At 34.2% G+C, this 26,216-nt stretch overlaps 1 protein-coding gene across 1 annotated transcript in view; it reads right to left on the reverse strand.

The window, feature by feature from the left end:
* The window catches only part of LOC110094458 (protein ACCUMULATION AND REPLICATION OF CHLOROPLASTS 3), a 29,744-nt gene extending 7,461 nt beyond the window's left edge, over positions 1 to 22,283 (reverse strand). Inside the window, exons 1-9 of the mRNA XM_028695397.1 lie at positions 21,969 to 22,283; positions 21,666 to 21,724; positions 15,957 to 16,021; positions 12,119 to 12,253; positions 10,634 to 10,682; positions 7,725 to 7,837; positions 7,563 to 7,634; positions 7,332 to 7,442; positions 1,180 to 1,361 (exon numbers count right to left, since the gene is read on the reverse strand). Of these exons, the coding sequence (XP_028551230.1) occupies positions 1,180 to 1,361; positions 7,332 to 7,442; positions 7,563 to 7,634; positions 7,725 to 7,837; positions 10,634 to 10,682; positions 12,119 to 12,253; positions 15,957 to 16,021; positions 21,666 to 21,724; positions 21,969 to 22,246 (1,064 nt within the window). The 5' untranslated portion in view covers positions 22,247 to 22,283. The remainder of the gene's footprint in view (positions 1 to 1,179; positions 1,362 to 7,331; positions 7,443 to 7,562; positions 7,635 to 7,724; positions 7,838 to 10,633; positions 10,683 to 12,118; positions 12,254 to 15,956; positions 16,022 to 21,665; positions 21,725 to 21,968) is intronic.
* Between the last annotated feature and the right edge of the window lie 3,933 nt (positions 22,284 to 26,216).

Here is a 26,216-nt window from a genome sequence, read left to right on the forward strand (position 1 = left end):
TTGTTAAGTGTGGCAGAGATGAGGATGCTTAGGTGGATGAGTGGCTTTACCCTTAAAGATAGTATACAAATTGAGCATATACGTGAAAAGGTTGGAGTAGCTCCAGTAGAAGATAAGATTAGAGAGAGTCGCCTTAGATGGTTTGGTCACATAAAACGACGGCCTTCCAATGACCCGATTAGGGGAGTATAGGTATTAGATTTGACTTATGTTAAGAAAGGTAGACGCAGACCTAAAAAGACTTTGTCAGAAAAATATTAGGAATGACATTTTTTATTAGATTTAAACGAGAATTTGACCTTTGATAGGACACAATGGAGAAAAAGGATTCATGTAGCCGACCCCACGTAGTGGGATAAAGACTTGATGTTGTCGTTGTTGTTGTAATTAAATAGAATTTTAATATGAAAAATTTTATTTAAACAAAATAAATAATATATATTGAACCGACTGCTATGTATGTGAAGTCTTATAAAAATAAACTCATTCCATAATGTGCAAGATCTCAAATCACACCTACATATGTGAAGCCGGCTGCTATGCCTATACATTTTGTAAAAATTTCAATAAAAATATGTATATTAGAATACCTTCATTTTTAATCCCATCTATTAATTTTAATAGCAATTTCTATTACTTCTGATTGTACTATTATTTTGGCTCCTATTTAAGGAACCTACAGAGTAAAATTAGACATTTTATAAACTTTAAAACTAAATAGTCCCCCACAAATAGTGGGAAACTATTTTGGTCATTTTCTTAAGTTAAAATATTATGATTCAAGACCAATCTATCCATTCTGATTTTTTATTGGAGTTAAAAAACAAGCCACATAATTCTATGTAAACAAATCTTTACAAAATGCAGCACCTAACTACTTGCTATTGTATCCTAAAACAATGCATCTTACTTCCACTTCAGCATATATAAAGTTTTGGCGGGACTAACAATAAGTACTACAAAACTGTTTATCATCATATATGGTTAAAAGTATATTTGGATTATGGTGTTTGTAATGATGTATTAATTGTGTTGAATACATTTCTTGTATTCATAGGGCTAACAAGAAACTCAATGCAATAACATCTAAGAATGGTTATTTATAAAAGTAACAAATATTTGTTGCAATTTAGATAAAATAAAAATTTTCATGATTTGAATCTAAGTTTTCTCACTTACCCCATTAGCAATAGCGTGGTTACAACAAATTTTGGCTCTAGATTTGGTTCACACATTTTTGAAAATATAATCTCTCCTGAATAGCCTGTGATCCCACGAAAGCTAGAATTGATTTCTAGCATGTCATTCTCACCAATATTGCAAGAACTTGTAAGAAGCATGATCGCCAACCTGTTAAAACCCTATGAACCAATAAAGCCATGAGATTCATGAGTAAAATAGGAATTAATGCATTAAGAAAAATATTAGAACAAGTTATAAATAGGATGATAAAGCCTCAATGAGTATTAAAACAAGAATAATGCTGCTCAAAGAAACCTAAACGCCAGTAACTCTCACCGTCTCACGTCACCATTAATGCGGCAGCTAACATGATAACAACTTGCTGCCAATGTTCGTCAACCTGACTTGTACCTCCCTCAAAATACCTTATTTCTAATGCATGCAAAAGACTGCTAAAAAAATTAACATGAAATAGAAATAAGAAATCACTTATTAGTTAAGTATTATAATTGGTTAAACATGATTATGAAAATAGTAATACACCTTTAAGACGGATGGCGACTAGAGATTTCGGTTGGAGCACGCAAGGGATCGGAGCAGGTAGTTTGTGAGTGACAGAGCTAGGGAAGGAATGAGGGAGACGAACGGGCTAGGAAGGGGTTTGTATGTTAGTAGTTCGGTTGTGAGATCGTGGGGACACACACAGAGTCGTGGGTAGGGGTGGTTGGCTGAAGGTTTATAGGTTAATAATGACCACAACAGTTACCCCTCCATAATTCATAACTGTACAAAATAAAATAAAATTTCAAGGAAAAACCAAACCCCAAACCGCAATATAAAGCTTATCAATAAAAAGCTCATGCATTATTTGAGTTGTAATCACCCTACACAATCAACAAAAGAATGCCAACAAATGCTTAAGATTTTGATAAATAAAAGCCAATAATTTAAATGTTAGAATACAACCAGATCAGGATCTTCATAAATTAGCTCGAAGCTATGATTAGAACTGATGCAATCAAGGCTAGCTATTTTATGATTTTTTTTTTTTCACTTATGTTTCTAGCCCTCTTATCATGTCTTTTCGTTTTTCTAGTTGTTAACTTAATTCTCATGTTGTGTTCTCGTTTTCCATGTTGTCTACTCATTCTCCATGCTACTGTCTTTCCCACTTTGCTAGCTGTTAATGCTCTCCATGCATATTTCGGATGGTTGTTAATGTTCTCCATGCAGATTTTGTTTCCCTATGCTGCTTGTTTTTCTCATAGTGTTGTCCCCCTTTTTTTCCGTTGCTGGCTGTTCGATTTTCACCCTACTGTTTTCCTATACTAAGTGCATTAACTCCTCATTAAACGGGCAATTTTGTGAGGCATCTATTGGCTACTTAGGGTGGCACATTTATGTGTCATTTGGACATTTTTTCCCTACATATATGGCTATTTGGCTGCTAGAAAAGAGAGGGTTTTGTGAAGAATGTTTAGAACAAAAACCTGCGGGTTTATATAGCTTGCGAGTTATTGTCTTCTACCTGCCTATCTCCTAAAAAATTTGTCTCGAACTTCTACCTACTTCTCTCCACGGTTTCCATTCCACTTGTATTTTTCTTCTCAAGATTTTATAAGTTGTAGTGTCTTTGTTTTAATAATATTATTATCTTGTTTATATTTGTTTATGTTTTAAGGAAGAAAAGTTGCCTTTTAGTTTGCAATCTATTCGGTGTTTTGTTTTGTTGCATCAATTTGGTATCAAAGCTTAAGTAGTCGTGTGAGTTCCTTTCTCTTTAAAAAAAAGAAAGATTTGGAATGTGAAACCAACGAGATTTTAGCTTACGAGCTATCTTATTTATCTTATTTCTTCTATTTTGTCTCAATCTTCTATCAACTTTTCTCTACGGTTTTCATTCCACTTGTATCTTTCTTCTTAAAATTTTAATAAGTTGTAAGGTGTCATTCCGTCATAATTATTGTTATTTTTTTACAAGTAAGGTGTGTCTTTATTTATAGTAGTATTATTATGTTTATGATAAGGAAGACTTGAGTTTGCAATTCTTAATTTTTTTTTTGCATCAATTTGGTATCAGAGCTTTAGATTGTCATATGAGTCTTGCTTTTTCTTTAAAAATCAAAAACAAAAAAAGGAAAGTCAAAACAATCAACAAGCCAAAGTTTAAATTCAAGAGGAAGATATGTCATCAGTAAGAACGCATTCGGAACATCAAGGAATCACTATCATTCAACCTGATGAACCAAACCAAGTAATCCATAAGGACCATAACTTTTCATCAACAAATTGGTTGTGGAGTTGCAACGTCATCGTCCAGATATCATCCAGCGTGTTCCTGAGGCATTCTCATCAGAAGATGAGAATCTTCAACCATGAGAGAATTGATGCAATCAAGGCTTGCTATTTTATATTTTTTATTTTTCACTTAGGTTTCTAGCCCTCTTTCTCCTGTGGCATTTTGTTTTCCCTGTTGTTCACTTAGTTTTCCTATTGTGTTCTCATTTTCCATGTTGTGCTACTCATTTAGTCATTTTCCATGTTGTTGTCTTTCCCATTTTGCTGTCTTTTAATGCTCTCCATGCAGATTTTGAATGGTTGTTAATGTTCTCCATGCAGATTCCGGATGGTTGTTAATGTTCTCCATGCATATTTCATTTCCCTATGTTGGTTGTTTTTCCCATGGTGTTGTCCTCCTTTTTTAGTGTTGTTGGTTGTTCGATTTCCACCATATTGTTTTCATATACTAAGTGCATTAACTCCTCATTAAATGGATTATTTTGTGAGGGTTTTTTTGGCTACTTGGGGTGGCACATTTATGTGGCATTTGGACCTTTTTCCCTACATATAGGGTTGTTTTGGTTGTTGTAAAAGAGAAGGTTTTGTGAAGAATGTTTGGAACAAAAACCTACAGGTTTATATAGCTTGAGAGCTATTGTATTCTACCTCCCTATCTCCTAAAAAATTCGTCTCGAACTTCTACCTACTTCTCTCCATGGTTTCCATTCCACTTATATCTTTCTTCTCAAGTTTTTATAAGTTGTAGCGTGTCTTTGTTTTAATAATATTGTTATTTTGTTTATGTTTGTATATGTTTTAAGGAAGAAAAATTGTCTTTTAGTTTGCAATCTATTCGGTGTTTTTTTTTTGTTGCATCAAATTGATATCAGAGCTTAGGTAGTCGTAGGAGTTTCTTTCTCTTAAGAAAAATGAGAGATTTGTGAAGAATTGTTGGAATGTGAAATCTATGGGTTTTTAACTTGAGACTTGAGAGCTATCCTATCCACCTTATTTCTAATATTTCGTCTCGATCTTCTATCTACTTCTTCTTTCCACAATTTTCATTCCACTTGTATCTTTCTTCTTAAAATTTTTATAAGTTGTAAGGTGTCGTTCCGTCGTAATTTGTGTGTGTGTTTTTTTTACAAGTTGTAAGGTGTGACTTTATTTATAATAGTATTGTTATGTTTATGGTAAAGAAGACTTGAGTTTGCAATACTCAATTTTTTTATTGCATCAATTTGGTATCAGAGCTTTAGGTTGTCATATGAGTCTTACTTTCTCTTTAAAAATCAAAAACAAAAAAAGGAAAGTCAAACAATCAACAAGCCAAAGTTTCAATTCAAGAGAAAGATCTATTATTAGTAAGAACACATTCCGAACATCATGGAATCACGGTCATTCAACCTGACGAACCAAACCAAGAAATCCATATCTTTTCATCAACAGATTGGTTGTGGAGTTGCAACGTCATCGTCCAGATATCTTCCAACGTGTTCTTGAGGCCTTCTCATCAGTAGACGAGTTTCTTCCACCATGGGAGACTTGATGCAATCAAGGCTAGTTATTTTATTATTATTATTTTTTTACTTATGTTTCTAGCGCTCTTTCTCCTGTGGCTTTTCATTTTCCCTGTTGTTCACTTAGTTTTCCTGTTGTGTTCTCGTTTTTCATGTTGTCTACTCATTTTCAATGCTGCAGCCTTTCCCATTTTACTGGTTGTTAATGTTCTCCATGCAAATTTCAAATGGATGCTAATGTTTTCCATGCGAATTTCGGATGATTGTTAATGTTCTCCATGCAGATTTCATTTTCCTATGCTGGTTGTTTTTCCCATGGCGTTGTCCCCCTTTTTTCCTATTGCTCGTTGTTCAATTTCCACCCTACTGTTTTCCTATACTAAGTGCATTAACTCTTCATTAAACAGAATATTTTGTGAGACTTCTATTGGCTACTTGGGTTGGCACATTTATGTGGCATTTGGATCTTTTTTTCCCTGAATATAGGGTTGTTTTGGTTGCTAGAAAAGATAGGATTTTGTGAAGAATGATTGAAACAAAAACCTACGAGTTTATATAGCTTGCGAGCTATTGTCTTCAACCTCACTATCTCCTAAAAAATTCGTCTCAGACTTCTAACTACTTCTTTCCACAGTTTTCATTCCACTTGTATCTTTCTTCTCAAGTTTTTATAAGTTGTTGTGTGTCTTTGTTTTAATAATATTGTTATCTTGTTTATATTTGTCTACGTTTTAAGAAAGAAAAGTTGTCTTTTAGTTTGCAATCTATTCAGAGTTTTTTTTTTTTGTTGTTGCATCAATAACTTTAACCATATCTATGGGTATAAGCGACTAGAGTGAGCTCGAGTCATAGATAACTCAAACTCAAGTCGCCAAATTTTGTTGGTGCTGAACTAGAGCTTGCGCTTTGGTTGAGTAACTATATTGAGCTTGAATTTGGTTTGTTAGATTAACAGTGTGCTCGAGCTCGAATCATGAGCTCAAACTTCCAACATTTTTTAAACCGTGCAGAGAGTGATAGGAAACACTTGAAGATTTCAAGTAAATCCTATCAATTTAAAAAAAAAATGAGAAAACTCTTCCAAACTTCAAAGAAAAAATCAGGAAAAGATGAATTTTATTGTGATAATCAAACTAACGAAAGAAAAATAACAAGATCCAATTGATCCTCAATTCGCGAGGAGGATCTATCTCTCCCAAATCTCTAAACACCGCTAGAGCCCAAAGAAAACTTAAGGGATCTCAAATTTCAGCCAAATTCAAGAAGCCCTAACCGTAGGAAAAACAAACTATTCAATGCATAGAATTCAAAAGGAAATCTCTAAACAATCCCTACATTCAATTTCCCTCCTAAACTCCCCCGAAAATCCTTCCTAAATTGCTCCTTGAAGAGTGGGCAGTCGGCTCCTGTGTACAGGAGGCGGAGAATTCCGCCCCTTTTCGCGAGAGCCAGTCCAGACAGGACCGGCTGGACCAGCCTAACAGAGAGCTCATAGGAGAAGTGCCATGAATGTAACTCATTGGAGAAGGCATCAACAATAGGAGTTTGCTGAATAAGACATCAATGGTGAAGGCATCATAACTACAGCTCATTGGAGAAGGCAACGATGACAAGAGTTCACTAAAGAAGGCATCAGCAACAACAGTAGCTTGCAGAAGAAGGCATTATGATGGGAACTAACTAGAGAACGCATCAATGGCGACATCAGCTCACTAGAGAAGCACTGCTACAAAAGCTTGAAGGAGAAGGCTTGGACAATAGCTTCATGATGGGAGCTTGTTCAACGGGACTAGTAGCATTTAAAGAAGAATAGGAGCTCATGATACATGCAGCTAAAGTATTAATTCATGGGTTTACCTAGAGTTAATGAATGAGCAAAGAGAATTTAATCGACAAGGGAGAAACATGATTAAGGATATCAGACAACAAGGAATTAATCAAGTCGAAGCACAAGCCAATCAGCTAAGTCTCATTAAGCTCAAACTCAAACTCATAAAATATATGCTTAAATCTGAGATAAAGCTTGAGCTTATGGCTCAATATGCGCAACTTGATCTTACTTGATCTTGTTATGCTAGACCATCTAAATTCAAGTACCCAGGCTAATTTACCTATGCTCTTAATCTTCTAATCTCTAATCCCCTTCTTCCAAAGAAATTTGATGGGCATCATAACCCTTCTCTTCCTAACTTCAGTTGATGCACCAAATCCCATAGGTTAAATGAACATGAAATGATGTAGAAGGAAAATATCAAAATAAGGCATGAAATAAAAAGAAAGGCGGGAAGGGGAGCTGCGGAGAAACACAATATTCAACAAAAGAAAAAGGTACACAACCAGGAGTACTACCTTTAGACCATCAACAAATAAAGGACAGTGGAAGATAGCCTGCATGATGGCTGCATTAACACTGTAACCTGCTCCATGATAAATTTTCAATTCTCCATAGCCGTCAAATACCTATTGGATGAATTTTAACAAGTAAACCTTGAGTTCTCCATGATACAGCCGAAAGCAGATAAATGTCAAAAAAGGCATTTTTTTCTTACATTAAGATAACATCATATGATAGCAACATACCTTCATAACTTCTGATGGCTTGACATCCTTGACTTTACCCTCAGATGTGCATAACATATTTGCATGGGTATTCTAGAATCAAAATTTTAGGCATGGTTAGACAAAAATAAAATTAAAAATAAAAACACTCTGGATAGTACATTCCAAGAGAAGATAACGTACAGAAATCATACTTGAGATGGTCCACATAGCTAGAAGGACAGTATTATTAGCACTTTCTAAAGCCTCCGCGAGAGTTCCAATTTCAGCTTTGAAGAAAGAATCCGCTTCCACTACTGAGAAAAAAGGATAAAAGAAGAAACCAATAAAAGCACATCAATCTGTAACACTTTTGTCAAGCAGTTATAAGAAATAATTAGTCTTACTGAAAAGCCAAAATATGTTAAATACCAAGTCAAAGTCGAGAATATAATCATTCTGGGTAAAAAACAATAAGTTACTAGAACAACTTAGCAGGCAAACTCAACGATCCGGCGCTAATCTCAATATATATAAAAGGACTTTTGCGGAGGGAGACCCCTTATTGAGTGAAAAAAATAAATAAATTATACAGTTACATGATTAAAAAGAAGCCAAAATAGAAAATATAACAGAGAAAACAAAATCAAACAATACTCTAACATGAACTCTTGTCTGGGAAATTTAAAGCCCTTCTATTCTTAGAGTTGCCGTGCCTTATCATCCAAAAATAAGCTTGGGATATTGCAATGAACTATATTGATTTATTATCCTCAGTAGAATTTGAAAAATATAAATAAAATGTATTAAATGATTCATGTCGCGATTGTTTGACAAATTTTACACTAGCTATTGATTACTTAATACAACCCTCAACTTTTCTCATCTAGGAATTGGGACCCGGCAACGGTAGTTTTTTAGTTCAATTTTTTAAGAATAAAGGTGATGCACAAAAATGTGTGAATTGTAGAGGATTTAAGTTAAAGTGTCATATATTAAATTATTGGAGAAAATAATTGAGCATAGGTTATGACGTGATTCTAATATCTCTCAAAATCAGTCTAGATTCGCTTCTGATAGGTCTACATGGAAGCTATATAATTGTTGAGAGATTTGATGGAGAAGTATAAAGAGAGTAATCTACATATGATATTTATTGATTTAGAGAAAGCATATGATAAAGTTTAAAGAGAAGCGCTCTGGAGAGTTCTAGAAAAGAAAGTAATTAATAATGCTTATACAAGTCATTAAGAATATATATATATATATATATAAGAATTGTTAGTTGTGTTCACAAACAGAAGATGGTTTAACCAAATATTTTTCTATTTTTGTTGGATTAGATCAAGGATCAACTTCTTTAAGCTCATATCATTTTGCTTTAGTCATGGATGTTCTTACTAGACATTTTCAAGAGAATGTACCTTGGTGTATACCTTTTGCTAATGATATTATTCTTGTTGATGAGACTAGAGAGGGAGTTGATGAAGACTTCAATTATGGAGATCAACCTTAAAGTCTAATAGGGTTTCATTTGAGTAGATCAAAAATTAAATACATGAAGTGTAATATTAGTAATAGATCTAATGGAGGGATTGTAACATAGGGTGATCAAGTCATGAAAAAGAGTGCACGTTTCAAATATGTTGGGTCCATTGTTCAAAGTGATTGTGAAATAGATAGGGATATTATTATTAAAATTTAACTTGGATAGTTGAAGTGGGGTAGGGGTGTCAATTCGGGTCAACGGGTCGGGTCGGGTCGAACCTGGAACTAACCCGGCACTATTCGGGTCAACCCGAACCCGACCCGTTTTTAAAAACAGGTCAGGTTTCCAGACCCGAACCCGACCCGATTCGGGTCCGAGTCAACCCGACCCGATTCGGGTCCAGGTCAACCTGACCCAACACGAATGACCCGGGGTGGGCCCAAAATTGCTAGTTTTTGGGTCAAAAATCGGGTCAATTTTCGATTTTCATGTCAAAACGGGTCAAACTCAGGTTTTCGGGTCATATATGAGTTTTCGTGTCAATTTCGGGTTGCTAGGTCAACCCGAACCCGACTCAATTTTTAAAACGGGTTGATTTGCTGAACCGTTTCGGGTTCGGGATGACCCGAACCCAGATTTTTCTGGGTCGGGTTTGGGACGTGCTAAAGAGTTCTCACCCGCAAAAACTTCCAAAAAAATTAGTAAAAAAAATAGAAGGCGTTAATGAAAAATAATATTACATATATACACATATAATATGTTCAATAAATAAAAAAATCTTAATTTAAGAAAGATAAATCTATTTTTCAAAAAATAAATAAAGGATCATAATAGGGTGTCAATTCAGCCCCCATCTCCTTCCTATGCCTAACAAAAGCCATTCAAATCATTATGGCGCCTACGCATGCAATCATACATGCCCTTTGTATGATATAAGTGTATATGTGTGTGCATAGGGGTGGAAGTTTCCACCCGCAAAACAGCTATGGCTACACCAAAAGCCTTTATATAGGATGAGGTCCATCAAAATAAATAAAACTTTAAATCTCACTCCCATACCCCGTCCCTTTCTTTACTCACATTTTAACATCTCCAAGCCCTCTCCTAAGCTCAAGCTCTCTCCCACTCTCTTCCCTCTCTCACATCATTGATCTCCTCCACAATCTCACAAATTCCTCCCTCACACCAAGCAACGTATAACACAGACTTTACGAGCTACTTACAGGCTCCCCATACGCATTTTTGTTGACTCAATGAGGAGTTTATTGTTATTTTATGTCATGTTTAAGGTAGGGAACCTTCTAAAATGTCCATACATGCCTTTGTTGACATAGTGGGTTCAAAAAAATTGATCAAAGTGTTTCGAACACTACACACATTTTTATAGATGTTGTAGGAGACAAACCTTTGATCACAATGTCCTATACACGCCTTTATTGATAAGATAGGAAGGCCTGGCATGTTATCCGATAACCCCTAGGTTGGGTTATTTGAAAGTGCCGCTTAAATCTATCTAAACATACTTACAAAAAGTTGTAACAAAATACTTCTGAAATACATATTCAAAAAAACCTGCATATGATTGTATGGATAAATGAATGGATATGTTGAAAAGGAAACATACCAACATAGAAATTTGAACACAATTTTAGCTTATTCACCAAGTCATTTACCTGCAACATATGAGTATATATCAAAGAAGGATTATTTATTCTGATATTCTTTGAAGAACTACTACAAAAAAGGCACCATAACCTAATAGAATATTTAAGATATAAAAAAAAAACAGTAGTTGTATAATCTTTTAGAAAATAAATGAAGTAGCATACTATTTAAAGAGTTTCCGGCTTGGATTGTTTGCTTTATCTATTGTTGCTGTAAGTTATCCCTTGCATTATTTTTAGCCTCATCCGCACTAGCCAGCCTACTTTATGCTTGATGATTGGCATGCTTCAGGAATTTTGAATATGACTTTTGATTTCAAGATGCAACAACTAGTTGTTTTTGGTAATGGCTTGGTTCTTTATAGGACTCTCTTCAACTCTTGATATACCCCATATTTTCTTGTCTTTTTCAGAAAATGTATCAACTTTAATCGTCATGGTTACTCTGTAATAATCTATTATGCCCTATATTTCTCGAACTTTTTCTCTTGGTGTATTTTCTTCTAGATCCATGGCTATATCCCTAATGCTTTAATGAAAATTGTTACTTTGCTTCAGTTTAAAGAGCTTAAGTGATAAACAAGCTACAGCTACGGCTTATCATATGTACCATTTGATAAGTTTGCCTATAATTCATTCAATCCTTTAAATAGCTGTAATACATAATTCAATCTGTTTCTTGAAGAGCAAATACTTGCATCCGCAAACTTCACATAATGAATTATTCTACATGCAAATCTAATTTGCTTATACACTAAACATAATTATTGATGAGCCTGATACACCACCTGGTCGACCCAAACCAGCCCAGCCAGATCAGCCCAGGTCAGCTCAACCGATCGGCCCAGCCCTGGCCAAACCAGCCTTTGGCTGGGCTGAACCAGGGACAGCAGAGGGGGGGATTTAGGCTCCCCTTGTGGGGCCCAGGGAAGATTTTATTCATTATGTATGGAGGACTAATCTGGGGAGACCATGACAGCAATACAAAAATTGTTAAAGGTTTTCAAAATTGCCAACACGGTTCACATATTAAAGATATGTTACACTTTCTTCATTATTAGCTTCACAAGCGTCAACGTAGATTAACAGCCAAGGAAAATAATTTCCAACAAAAACCTGCACAAAAACAAAAACGATGGAGCAGGAGTGGAGAAAGAAATCTAGTACAGATTTATGACATAGGCCAGTTAAGATTCATTCCCAACATACATGAAAAAGGAAATCCAATGGTGTGAAACGGTGCTTGAAATATCCAAGCATTCCATTCCCAAAAGTGTTCCCAAACCTATCAAAGTATACAATGCCAGAACTAAGCTCACCAAAAAAATGCAGTATATTAGCATGCATGGATCTAGAACGTATGTTATTTGCTAAGAAAGCAGTTTGCATAAGTAAAACTTACAAGAATAACCCACAAGAATTCAAGTTAGAAGTTCTGGTGCTACCTCTTTCTGCCTTCGCTGTCCCTCAAAACTAAATGGTTTCAGTACAATTGCAATGGCCAATCCACCAACTGATTTGACGCTACATAGAATATCTAAAGCAGCAATTTGATCCAAATCATGTCCTGCGCTGGCCACCTGAGGAGACAAAATTATGTAGGTAGAGTATCTAATACAGCATGGCTTGATATATGCTATAACTCACAAAAAGCTTAACCCTAATTGGATCTAAAATTCCTATATAAGTTAAAACTCGTGTTAAAAAAATAAAATAAAATAAAATAAAGTTAAAACTCGTGTCAATTTCATTCATTACAACTTCATCGCAAAACATCGTGCACATCTAATACCAAGCTGACTCATATTGGCTACTTTCACAGCTCTATGATCGGCCACACTAGACCGAACTTGAGCTCAATCGCATGATCGTGTGCACATGCTCTGTGACAACATCATTCATGGGCACTCTAACATCGACACCTGACTTTTCCTTGAGCTTGTGCACGAGTGGGGCTTTCACTCTTGATCCCTCCTACACCTAGGGCTCTTGTTTTCCTTCTCCTAATTCTCTCTCCGAAGAATTTTCACTATTCTTTCAAATTTGTACTCAAGCCCATTCATTTTTTCTGGTTTTTGATGGTGCCACAACTGTCAGTCTAGGTTCCGATTTGGATCTTTCTCCCCATTTGCCATCAGTTTTTCAATGGATCCCACCTCCTATTTTTGGCAAATTGGTTGCTCCTAGGGTTTTGGATGAACCCCTGGTTAGATCACCGCCGATCCTGGTGGCTAATTGATTCAAAAAGGCTCCTCTTGTTTCTCACCTTTGGAATTTCGGCCTCCAGCTACCCCACTGATGTAGACAAAGGGGGGGTCAACTCAAGTCCAAAATAAATCAATTTTGGCCTCCCTCAAGTTTACAAGCTCAATCAAATTTGAGCTGAAATTTTAGCTTATTTATGAGCTGGTCTTTAGTTCACTTATTGAACTAAGGGTTAGCTCATTATTAGCTATCCTTGGCTTGGGTTGTTTTTCCGTGAAAAGCAATAGTTTTTTAATGTTTGTCTTTTGGAATTCCTATGAGAATGCAATGTTTGTCTTTTGGTATTCCCCTTTCATATCTATAAATATGAGGGGCTTGTAATGTTTGAAAATGGTGAATGAAATATTATTTTTAGAAAAGCATAACCTGCGGGTTTGCTTGGAAAAGCTTGCGAGCTTTGTCCGTCTTCTTTCTCATCCCCTCCGGAAATCTTGCGAGCTCTTTCCAACCTTTCGTCTCGGCTTCTAACCTCTTTCGTCTCTCCGCAAGTGCCACTCCATCCGTATCTTTCTTCTCAAAGTAAAGCAATTTTAGGGTGTCGTCTTGTTTGCTAGTCGTTTAAATTTTAAAGAGTTGTAAGTTTTTATTTCTAAGTTTGTCTTAGATTTGAAATGTAAGAGTTTGCTCGTCCATCTCATCCTAATTTCATCGTAAGTCGTCTTGTTTCGTGTCGTCTGTGTGTATTCCTATTTGTGGGTGAAGAGTAAAGGCACCCCTATATTTTTTGCCCGCATCACCCACCCTCATTCGTCTGCAATTGTTGTCAATGAGTTAAATGATTCAAGATTTAATTCCTCTTCAACAAGCAACCTCTTCCTTTTTTCTTTTCTTTTTTTTCATCAGGCTCCCTGTAAGCATCCATTCATATATCAAAGCAAACATGCTCCCATCTACACTGCCGAGGAGAACTCAGATCTTACTAGGCCTCTCTATTTTTCTATTGTTGGCAATTTCTCATTGGGTCGCCCCAACCTCACGGTTATCTGCAAATTTATGTCCACTTTGCATTTAGTTTGTGAACATTTTGTTGGCCTCATTGATGCTCATCATCTATTAATAAACAATCTTTGAAAGCAGACTACACCAGACATTTCTCTTGAAGGTCTTATACATATGCTAAAACGGTCACCCCAATTTGACTCTTCTGAAGAATCTCTTATCACTCCAATTTGGATCTGTTTCCTCCAATTCACTTATTTTATTTCAACCAATCCACTCTATATAATTCTTAATTAAAAAAGGGAGCAAACTGGCTCCTTCACTACTAGATTTTCATAGAAAGTTGCATTTGAATGCATCCCAACATATTGTTCATCTTGTAAATTTTTTTAGCTTAATTTCTTTGAAAGTTTTAAGGGTCATCCTGAATTAAATAAATGTAATTATCACACACAAATTTGTACATCATATCCCCATAGCATTGTCATCACAAAATGATCACATTATCTATGCTGGAAAAACAATGAAAGATCATCTTAGACCTAGGATGCCTAGTAGGATCCTAAAGGCTAAAGATAATGTAAGAGCTATCCAACTTTATCGGTCAAAAGATATCACCTGATACTTTAATTAAATTTTAAATTCTATTTACCAGACAAGGCAGGAATTAGAACAAATCTACAATCACTTTCATGTTTTCACCAAGCTTCAATAAAAAATATCTAAATGAGTCTTTTTTTTTGTTTTCCTGCTATCAAGTTTTCATATCTAAGGCTTTAACCTTTATTCTTAAAAATAGAAATTAACACACTCATTCTCCACTCATATGGCTTCTTTTTAGTCTTTAAAAAAGTATTTAAAAGTTTAGTAAGCCAAGAAATTCATTCATCTCCTAAGCATTTCCACATCTCTATTAGAATATCATCAGGTCCAACAACTTTTCAACACTTTATTTTCTTTAAAGCCTCTCTAACTTTGGTTTTACTAATATGTCGATAAAAATAAAAATCTTTATTTTCATTTAGGATGCTAAAGTCTCTAAAGTCAATCGTATTTTCACATTCTTAATTAAAAAGTTTAGCAAAATATCTCATCTACCTGTTGAATATCATCTTCTAAGAAAAATACTTTTTGATCTTCATCCTTAATACACTTCACTTGATATAAATCCTTATTACTTCTATTTCTTATTTTTTTCCCTCCTTAATATCTAATATATTATATAAATCATTAAAAGCTAAGTTCTTTGCATCGCAAATAGCTTTCTCAGATTCCTTACAAGCCTCTTTATAGCTTTCCCAATTATCAGAATTTTTACATCTAAACCAATTTTTATAACAAATCTTTTTTTTAATAACAAATATTCTTATTTTTTATCTTTTATTGCACACTTGGATTCCACAGCCAACTATTTTTACTATTAGGAGTTTTTCTCTTCAAAACTCCAAACACATCTTTTGCAATATTCTTAATATCACTAGTCACATTTTTCCACATAACATTAGCATCCTCATACACAGACAAAATCTTAAGATCTAAAATCTTACTCTCAAAAATATTTTTGTTAATATTCTTTAAATGCTCGCATCTAATCCTAAAATATCATTTTACTTTATTTTTTATTTTCTGTCTCTTTATCTTAAAGTCCAAAACTAATAATCAATGTTTGGCACATAAATTTCACTCGGAATACTTTACAATTTTTGCAATCTAAATAATCTAATTTTCTTATAAAAAAATAATCAATCTGCATTTTACTATATCTATAATCGTTTTACTATACCCTAAACCCTAAATGATGACAAAATTGTAATGGACTAAAACTACGAATCCAAATTAAATTTTTGAAGAGATCTATAAGAAAATATAAAAGTTGGATAACAAGCAACATCTTGCAGTACATATATCTGGAGAGTATTTTGCTTCACCTTATGTTACCACAGAAGTAAAATTGCATAACTGAACATTGAACGAGAGCCCATGCAAAAGAACATTCATATATTACCATAAACATAGCAAGCCAAATCTTCCTTCCCAGCTATAAAGAAAAGATAATCAAGAATAAATAAATGTACTAACAAGAATGGTGGCTGGCAGGCATGAATGCGGTGCCAGAGAAAATTCAACATTTCTGATGAACACATCTGAAACAGACACACAAAGGCATGGATTAGAAGTTTATCGAAATAACAAGACGCAAAAACAATCAGGAAAAACTAGTAAGTATTTTGCAAAAGTTATGCTTGAATTAGCGTCCATAATGATCGAGCACATCTGATTGAAATGTATCAAATTTCCTTATTCCCATCCTCTATCACCATAACCGAAGGTCCAAACTCTCATGATTGTGCCTTGGAAGTTACTTTTGTGATTTCAAACGCTGTATATTTCCTGAATAGTCAAGTTAATTAATTTAATGGAGATCCCTTTATTGTATCTTCAGATTTCATAGGGTTTATTGATTTTCAGTAGTCAAAATGGGGGCAGGATGATGTCATTGGAGCTTAGTGACACGATGATGAAATTTTGATGGCTTCTACGTTCCGAACTCCTAATTCATGAAACTAAATTGTTTTTAAATTGGTGAATTTCTAAAAATAAATAAATATTTTATGTAAATAGTATAATTTTGAGAGCAAATTATATGGCCAGAAGATTTTGTGTAAGTCAACTTTTATTTAAGAAAAAAAGTATGCAATAAAAATAAGTCTGAAATAATATTTAAATATTTTAAAGTATAATTCTTATGCTAATAAAGAAATATACCTACATAACCCTTAATTAAAATATGTGAGTCAACCAATTTTAGGTTCTTATCAAGCTACTACTTGAAGCGGATTACTAAAAGATCATATTATGTGGACAGGTCCACAATATGGAGTAATTCCCCAACAGCACAGCTAAATTTGGTTCATCTTCTTCTCTCTATTGCCATTATCAAGGTTGGCTTATATTCCACGTGGTAGCGAATAATATTTTTCCCAATAGGGATCTTGCAAGTTGTTTATATGGAGCAACCTCCATAGTATGTTGTTTAAGGGAAGAACAAAAAATAAAAAATAAATTTTCGAGAGCTATATGGCCTGAAACAAAATCCTCATGCCTAATTTGACAAACTTTGCAAGGTTCTTGTCAATGTTGGACAAAAAAGTATATTATTCATCAATTTATCTTTATTCGACATTATTCTACCAACATTGTGATTCTTATTATATATGTTGATGACATTCTACTTACTAAGAGTGATGTTTTAAGCATCACTGAAATTAAATGGCATCTGATGATGACATGTTTCACTGAAGATCATGGACATCCAAATTACTTTCTTAACAATTAACATTGAGTTTGCATATAAGTGTTGACCTCCATATATGTATCATGATCAATCGGCTACATAATTGACCTTGATTGAGTATTTTATTTTTAGCTATTTCATCCATCAATTTTTTACAATTGATTCAGTTATATGCTTTTTATTGACTAATAACAAAATTTTCACAATAAAAAAGTTCATTTCTAGTAAAGCATGACCAAATTATGCTTGATAGATTATGTTTTAGTTTAACTAATCATTCAATTCAAAATTATCAAGGACAATGAAGTTTAGCCAGTGCTTAAAGGAATCAATCAAGCAAAAATAACATAATTCAAATTTGAGACAGTTTCAATTTGTTTTTAATTGAATAAAATTAAAAGTTCTAACTCCAATAGTTTAACTAAAACCAAACAAAGTTAGCAGAACTCCAATTTTGGCTCAACCAAATAAGACTAATTAGTTTGAATTCACAATTTTGAATGCCATCAATGGGTACTAAACTAAGTAAGCTTGGCAAAATTAAGTAGATTTTTGTTCAAAATAGATCAAAATATGTTGGTTCAACAAATCAATTTCATTCTGATTAACTAGGAAAAAGGTAGGATGGCTCGGTCTAGGTTAAGCGAATTGTATGAAGACTAAACTAGTAATTTGCCTCTACATATTTTTTTTCCTAGCTCAAAAACTAGTGGGCCTTGTAAGATTGAAATTAATCTATTAGAGTTAGATTTTTTTCTTTGGGTCTAAACCAGCTCAGTTTCTAACTAATATGGTTTATTTGTTGGTTTAAATACTGATTGGTTCATCATCATTAGTCATCCTAATAATTTAGGGTTGCCTTTTTTAATCTTCATTATCTATTCATCCTTGTTAAGTGTTGCCTAAAGTGTTAAACATATCTTTGCACATATCTTTTTATTTACAGCCTAAATCTTCTTCTTCATAATAATTTTATATTAATTTTATCAACATGTCTAATTAGTGCAGCCTCTTCTCCTTTTTGTACATGCCCAAATAGCCATAGTCTACTTTCTACTACCCTTAAATAGATGTTGCTCCCATCATACCTCTAATATATTCATTTCAAAATTGTCAACCTGAAATTCAACCAGCCTGTGCTCCTAATCATAATATTTATTCTACCTATCATGTCCATATGTCAACCTTTCTCTGATCAGATTGATCTTTATTGTAGTGTTGTCCATAAAAGTAGATCATATCACATGTCTATCACCCACCTCTGTCAAATATAAAGGGGTCATGCACTTCCTACGTACAGAACTTTATAAGAATTCATACTTATACTGGACTGATAATTATTATTATAAGCAAACTCTGTCAGGAAAATATGTTCCTCCCAACTACCTCCAACATCCGGAACACAGTCTTAGAAGATCCTCCAGTACCTGAATAGTCCGAAATATTTGTCTATCTATAAAAGAAAAGTTATACCAAAATACAATTTTGTACACAATCCCTATTGAATACCTCTTTATAACCTAGAGAAAAATCGATCATCACGACCTTGGGCACACCATGCAATCTAATAATAACTCTAGCATATATATGTGCTAACCTATCTACTGGATCCGTCTATTGGATCAGAATGAAATGCACAGACTTCGTCAGTCAATCAACAATAACCCAAATAGCATCTTGGCCCTGTCTTGATCTAATAAAACCCATAGAAAAATCCATCAGCACATCTTCCAATTTCCACTCTGGAATAGGAAACTACTACAGAAAATGACCAGTTGTAATTTCTCTGTCTTCACTAACTAACAAGCCTCACACTTTGATACAAACTATGTTATATCATTCTTCAATCCAAGCCACTAGAACATACTTTTCAAATCTCTATATATCTTATTGTTTCATGGATGAATAGTGTAGCTTGAATAATATGCCTCATGTAAAATCTCAGCACTCAACCTACCAATAAAAGAAACCTAAAATCTATTCTTGCAAGAAATGACACCATAATCAAATACTCGCATTTTAGTTTTCTTACCAGTTTGATCAAATCAATTAATTGCAGATACTTTGTATCTGACTTCTGAGCTTCCTGAATTATTTCCTTCAAAGTAGCTGAATAATCATCTGAGCTAACAAATCTAGATATGTATTATCTGATATTGTCTTGACCTCTAGCTTCTCCAAATCTCAAAAAAGGAAGTCACAGACTAAGACCTTTTATTCTCAAGTGGCTACACAAAGTATCTTTTTCTCCCTTTATAATGTCAAAAATTACTTCCAAAAACAAAACAAAAAATTCACAAAACTTTTGAACTTTCATCAAAAATCACTGCATATTTCTTTAAGTTAAGAAAATAAAGGTTCATTAAATTTATTGCTAATAAATTGCGCTATTTAGTCTTGGAAGCACATATGAATAAAACTATTGTATCTCCTCCAAAACATTGGCATAATGCGTCCATTAATCAAAATAAAGTCTCAGTTAGGGGCTGTTTGGTATGCAGAATTAGAAGAGTAAAGTAATTAACTTACGTGCATTTCGTAAATTAGGTCGTTTGGTTGGTTTTGAGCGGAACGTAAGTAATTCCTCCGAAGCATCAGCGGTGTATTGTGACAGGCCGTTTGCGTGACTTCAAAACCTGCTCAAATTGAGCGGGTTACAAAACCTCTACCTGGTTCGCGTGGGGCAAAGCTTCCAACGAGTCGCTTGTCATTTGCTTCATCATAGCCGCTGCGACAGCCTCATAAGAACCCTAGCCTTATCAGCTTCGCAGCTTTCGGGATCTCGAACCAACTGCCGACGATTCCAAGTGCGACTGCGCGTATGCGTTTACTAATTATTTGATTAGCATATTGGATATCTGTTGTCGTGTCTCTGCTATTTTTGTTATTGTTTAATGAAAGAGAAATTTATCTTTCCCATAGATTTTGCATGTCCTGCATATGTTCATGCGGCGTCGATGTGTATATTTTGGTGTCTTTTGTTCTCTGCTACTGGAAACTGAGTTGGAGGCACTTATTCTCCCTTTCGGCTTTGTTGGTCATTTTTTACAGAATTGCTTCTGAATTCCTACTTATTTGTTATCCTCTTTAGTTCTTCGGAATTTTTAGTATCTCAATTCTTTTTGAGAAATTGAAGATGTTGTTGGTTTCAGATTTTCTTTGACATTCTGGGCGTAGCTGTCATTCCGATTTTCATCTAAGCTTAATCAAGATTACAAAAGGAAATTACTCATTTTTTTATCTTCCTGTAATTGTATTGTATTCACTTTTTCCCATTCTTCCTCTTATTTTTTACGCCTTTGCGCATGTCAGCTGGTGTAGTTGATGAATTTCTTGATAGTTTATCAAAGTTTTTGAGATGGAATTCCGTCTACATAAAAAATTGTGCTTTGGCAATCCACATTTCTCAAAATTTTTTGTCCTGATATCCTGACTCAATATTTTCCCTTTTAATAGTTTTTTAGCAGTGGTTATAGAAGGGACATAATCCAAAATTAATTATGACAAAAAAAATACTTTTACTTTATTCTAGATCTACCTAATCAAACAAGGGAAAAAATTCTCCTGCGTTTATTTTGCAGACAACCAAACAGTCTCAAAGTATTCGGAATACACTACATTTACTTTACATCGTATTTACTTTACACTATATTTTCTTTTCAGGCAACCAAACAGCTCCTTAAAGTATTCCAGACATTCAGATATTTTTACAACTAGGCCCATAAGGAGAAGGACCTTAACAAAAAAATGCTCATGTATAAGCATTTATGTGTGTATTTCATTGCAAAAGTATCCCCAAGGCATTCTCTAGCATTTAAATTCTGAAAGCAAAACTTCAGAAACCATCAACACCTGAAGCATACTTAGACCAAAAAACTAGACCAAATTGAAGGTTAATACAAAATATTAGTTTTAGGATATATTTGGTCGTTAACCAAAATGGAAATACTAGAATGTAAAAGCATAGAAGTAACACAAATTTATGAAGTTAAACTTAAACACAAGCATCTGAAGATGGTGTAATCCATGTAATCAACAAATAAGCCCTCAAAAAGCATTCTTCACTAAACACGCTCAAACTCCATAACTTCAGTTCAGTAGTGTCCAGGCACTCTCTTATTCCTTGCCAATCTTGTCACTCTAATAGGTCCACCGCAACGGACATAAATGCTAAAAATGTCTAGTAATGTGGAAACCTACTGTATAAACTTATGTGAAAATTGGATATATTCAGATTTCAGGCTTTAGTAGACTTGCTTTGAATTATCCCTTCCTATAAATGGCAAGCCTCTTTATTGCATATCTTCCTCTACAGTTAGATAACAATTCATTAAAATCATACATAAAATTAGAACTGAGAATGAAGAGAAAAGTTACTGCACAAAAAAATCCAAAATTGATCAAGTCCACTTAGCTCAAATCATTTCTTCTTATAAGCTAAATAAAAACTTACATCAAGAAAATTTCAAAATAAGAAGGATGGATGGTAAAACCTTTACTATGGCACCTTTCCAGTAATTGGACCTTCTTTTGATCTCTCGAATAAATTGTCCTAAAAGAAATACAGTGTCAACAACAGAAATGTAGAACATTTAAAAACGTGAATAGATAAAAACATGTGATTTACACAAGGTATAGTTTGTAGAAATCCTACATATAAATGAAGGAACGAATAAATTACAGCAAAAAATTAACTGTAAACATTTAACATTTTGAGATGGCGTGATGCATAATTTCCATCTGCTCAAAAAACACCTCTTCTAAGTTACAAATGAAAGTTTTGCCGGTTGGATTACCAGAATCTAAAACGAGAAGCAGAGACAGCAGGGGAAGCTAAGCAGAAATCAATGATTGAGTCCTTCCTGCTCCCAATCCCTATCACGTCCACGGGTTCATCGCCGTTGTGTGAATCGAGGGTATAGACAGCACGGAGTAGAGGAAGAGGCGATCTGTGACGACGACGACACAAGAAGCCAGAAGGTCCGGCAGAAAAGCTCTTTGGAGGAACAGTGCAGTGAGACCGGATAGAAGGCGAAAAGCCGACGTGGGAGCCCCTCGCAGCCGCGGACTCCATGCATCGGACAGGAAGAAAACCCCCGAAGTGATGGGTGATAGCGCTCAAGCCATCTTTAGTTGCACTAGGAAATTCAGATACATATATTATTTAAATATAATTTATTTAATTTGGGTTGATATAATTGTAGAACTTTATTCATTGGAGTTAAATTAATTAAGTCATCATGAATTATTATCAAATAATTAATAAATTCATTATGAATCCTTCAAGTATGTTCAAGAAGTTGATCATTTAAATTTACTTTAATCTTATGTTATACAAAACTGGCTAAATAATGTAAAATTATAAATTGAACAAGCTAATTCAATTAGTTATGGCTAGACTCATCATACAAGCCCATTGAACTAGACCAAGGGGTCTATAAAATCGCCCACTCATAAAGAGATGCCTACTTGAAAAACTTGCCCAAATGCTCGCCAATAAAGAAAAGTTTCTTGTGAGAGAGCTTGTTTGTAATCCCCCTGACTGGAAGCTGGCTTCATGCCTAACTAGCATGTTGTATAGTAGCGAGTTCCACCTAACTATTTTCTTTGTAATTGTCATATGTTTCCAATTGTAAAGTGATGACCTTGTCTTTATAAATAAATAAGAAATTAATGATTAGGCGCAAGTCATACACAAATGCTTTGTTTTTCTAAAGTTATTTTGACTCACCCCTTCTTTCTTCAAGGGTAGGTTCCATATAGATTGGTTATCAAAGCACTTTTTAAGAATTAGCTTCTCTTTATTCTTATCATAGTTTGAATTTGATTCATTTATGTGATAGGTATTGGTATTTTATTCACAAATAATTTTGGACCAATATCATATTTAATGCAATGAGCATAAAATATATTGAATAAAATATGGATCGTATTAATGACTACAATAGGTCTCCATACAAGTGGCCTCATCACGACATAACTTATACACAACTAACGCAATATGGAGTATCATTTGGTGAAAATAATCTAAAATATTTTCAAGGGCTTCTCATAAATTGCTCCTCATTTCCCCCATGGCTGAGAATTTTTTATTTCCATCAAGCATATATGACACCTAATTTAGCTCATAAATTGCTCTCTCTGAGTATTGTTAGTGGTAATAACATATGACATCCTTGATAGATACTTCCATTGCGACCTCTAATATACACTACTCCATATTTTAATTACCCATCCAAATTTTATGTTTTTTTTAAGAAGTTGATGGTCACAACTCACATCATAAAGGATTTCCACTACTTTGAAAGCCTTATAAAATAATTGATTCACTTTGGGAAGTTTAAAGAACTCATCCTTATTGACCTAAGAAGATGCCCACACAAGGCGTTGATTATTGAGAGCAACAAGGGACCTCTCAAAATATTGCCAATTATAATATAACAAGACTCACCACAATGATCCTTGGAGGAGTGTCTAAAGCCTTTAGGTAGCCTAGCTTCAAGCAACTCAAGTTGGGCACGGCTCATACGACCTTAACTTCACCATTTAACAAAATTATTGATCATCATCTTTGAAATTTGATAAGTTCGATATGAGCAAGCCTTGTGATAATGCTATCATTGTCACTATTTTGATTTTCAACTATCAAATTAGCAATATCCTTAATAATGTAGTGGGTTAGATGAATACTACTTTTAAACATATTTTTTATCGAATAAACCTTAATCCTTCTACATAATAACCTAAAAGCAGCCCCCTCTATGGCTTTTCTAGTGAGTATTATAAACCAAAATGTCATATTATGTTGTTTATCACTTAAGGGAGGGTGATCTTTAATATATTATAATGGATTACTTATCATATTAAATGCCCTAATCACTCATAATGTCATATTCAGTTGTCATCTCTTGAATAATTTCAGAGATGTCATTTTGATGTAACATGTCACAATGTAGTTCCATGCATAAGGTTGAAATCTTACTTTTCTTGGAGACATGATTCAATCATGGATATGTTACTAAAAGGTGGCAGGTTTCATTCAAGCAGAATTACTCCAGCTCAAGGTTTAGAGATAAGTTGCCTCAAAATTGGAATTGTAAGAGATGATCTAAGTTGCATCTTATGCACATATGATTCTTTCAATTGAGAGCAACGAATTCAACTCATTGACTTTAATTGAATAATGATGTATTCACTTCATCCATGGCTGCAATACCATAAGTCAACATCAATGTTACCCATCATCAATTGAACATCGAAAAGTTGTGCAAGCCAATTGAATAAAAATTTTAAGTCGCCATGGCAATTGAACATCATTGACCAGTTGTGTGGTCCAAAAGCTACTATAGGGCAGCTTCATTTGGAAAGTTTCTTATCTTAACTAGATCCTAAATATTGTTATGATTCAAAAGGTTGGTAATAAATAAAGGATGTATGTCAACTCACAAATTTTATTGACATTTTTCTCAAGAAATGTTCACTTTAACGAAGAAACATTATTGATCTTCACATATGTTTTACAACTCGGATCAAGTGACTGTAATAATAATATCAGAAGACAAATTGGGCTTCATGAAAAAAGAATGTAAGACAGGGGCGGATGCAGCATGGGGGCACTAGGGGCACGTGCCCCCGCTGACTGTATTAATAATCACTAATTAAGTGTATTTATGACTCAATAATTACCAATTAAATCAAAATAGTATTATTATATTTCTTTTTTCGTCCCAAATCGCAATCCCGACTTTTGCTTTTCACGCATAAAACAATCGACCTTCCGTCTTCGGCTCTTCGCGGAAGGTCAAAATTCGTGTTCTGCTTTTAACGCGTGAAACGAAAGAGTCGGACGACCTATGTCTTCTACTCTTCACGGAAGCCCTAATACTTGAACTCTGATAACGTGCCGACATCCACGGCATTCTCGTTACTAACTGGTACCTCTGACGCCTGCGTTGGGCAATGGCGATGTGTTAAATGCTCCGTCGTTGGTCGAGTAACTTCACTATTTCTTCCATCGCTTGACCTCCGCGGCTCGCTCGATTCACTTTCCCATCTCGACCAGCTTCGCATTCTCGATCTCCATGGCAACCAACTTAATGGCACGCTTCTCCCCCTCATTTCCTCTATTCGCAATCTCAAATTCATATACATCTCGGGTAACGATCTCTCTGGCGAGATCCCAGCAGCCATCAGAAGACTCAGTCGGCTTCTCCTTCTCCGAATCGACATTTCCCGACAATGATTTATATGGTTTTATTCCTGCTGAGGTATAAGCTAACCTAACTCGTTTACACATGCTTCGTCTTCGAATATTTTAGCAAGAAGTGCTGGCAACTTCAACTTGGACTGAATTAATTCAGGTTAATTTGGAGCTTCAGCATCTCATCTGTTGAAAAATTGGCCAAACTAGCTTTCTGATTTTTTTTGTTGTTCTTTCTATTTAAACATGGAATTATTGTGGAGTGTAGTATATCAAAAAATTTAAATGATAGCTTCTTATTAGAGTATCTTTAAACTATTTTTCTCACATCTATTTTTTTGGCTTAGTTGGACATATGATTTTATGGCCTTAAGCTGACAAAGAATATATTTTGAATTCTTTACTTGATAAATCCTATTAATATCATTTTAATTGAAATTAGATATGGAAAGGTATTTCGAAAGAAAATTTTAAAATTGAGGGGTTTTTTTTTTTACTTCAACGATCTGTGCCCTCACATGAAAAAAATCCTGGCTCTGCCCTGATGTAGGACATCTTTTTTGCATATAAAAAAATTCTTAACCATCACTTATTTCATAAATGGGTTATCCTGACATATTTTAAATAGTGAAATTATTAATAAAGTGTTTCACATGTAATCATATATAGTTGTGATGTGAGGTGAAAACATATGCTTATGAGAAGTTAAAATTTTGTGAGCAGTTCACATATGCATATTTAAAAAAAAATAAAGAAAAAGTCAATAATAATAATAATAAGCATTATATATACATAGTAAAATTATTATTATTATTATTATTATTATTATTATTATTATTATATA

The sequence above is a fragment of the Dendrobium catenatum genome, unplaced genomic scaffold, assembly GCF_001605985.2.
Source record: "Dendrobium catenatum unplaced genomic scaffold, ASM160598v2 fragScaff_scaffold_629, whole genome shotgun sequence".
NCBI lineage: Eukaryota > Viridiplantae > Streptophyta > Magnoliopsida > Asparagales > Orchidaceae > Dendrobium > Dendrobium catenatum.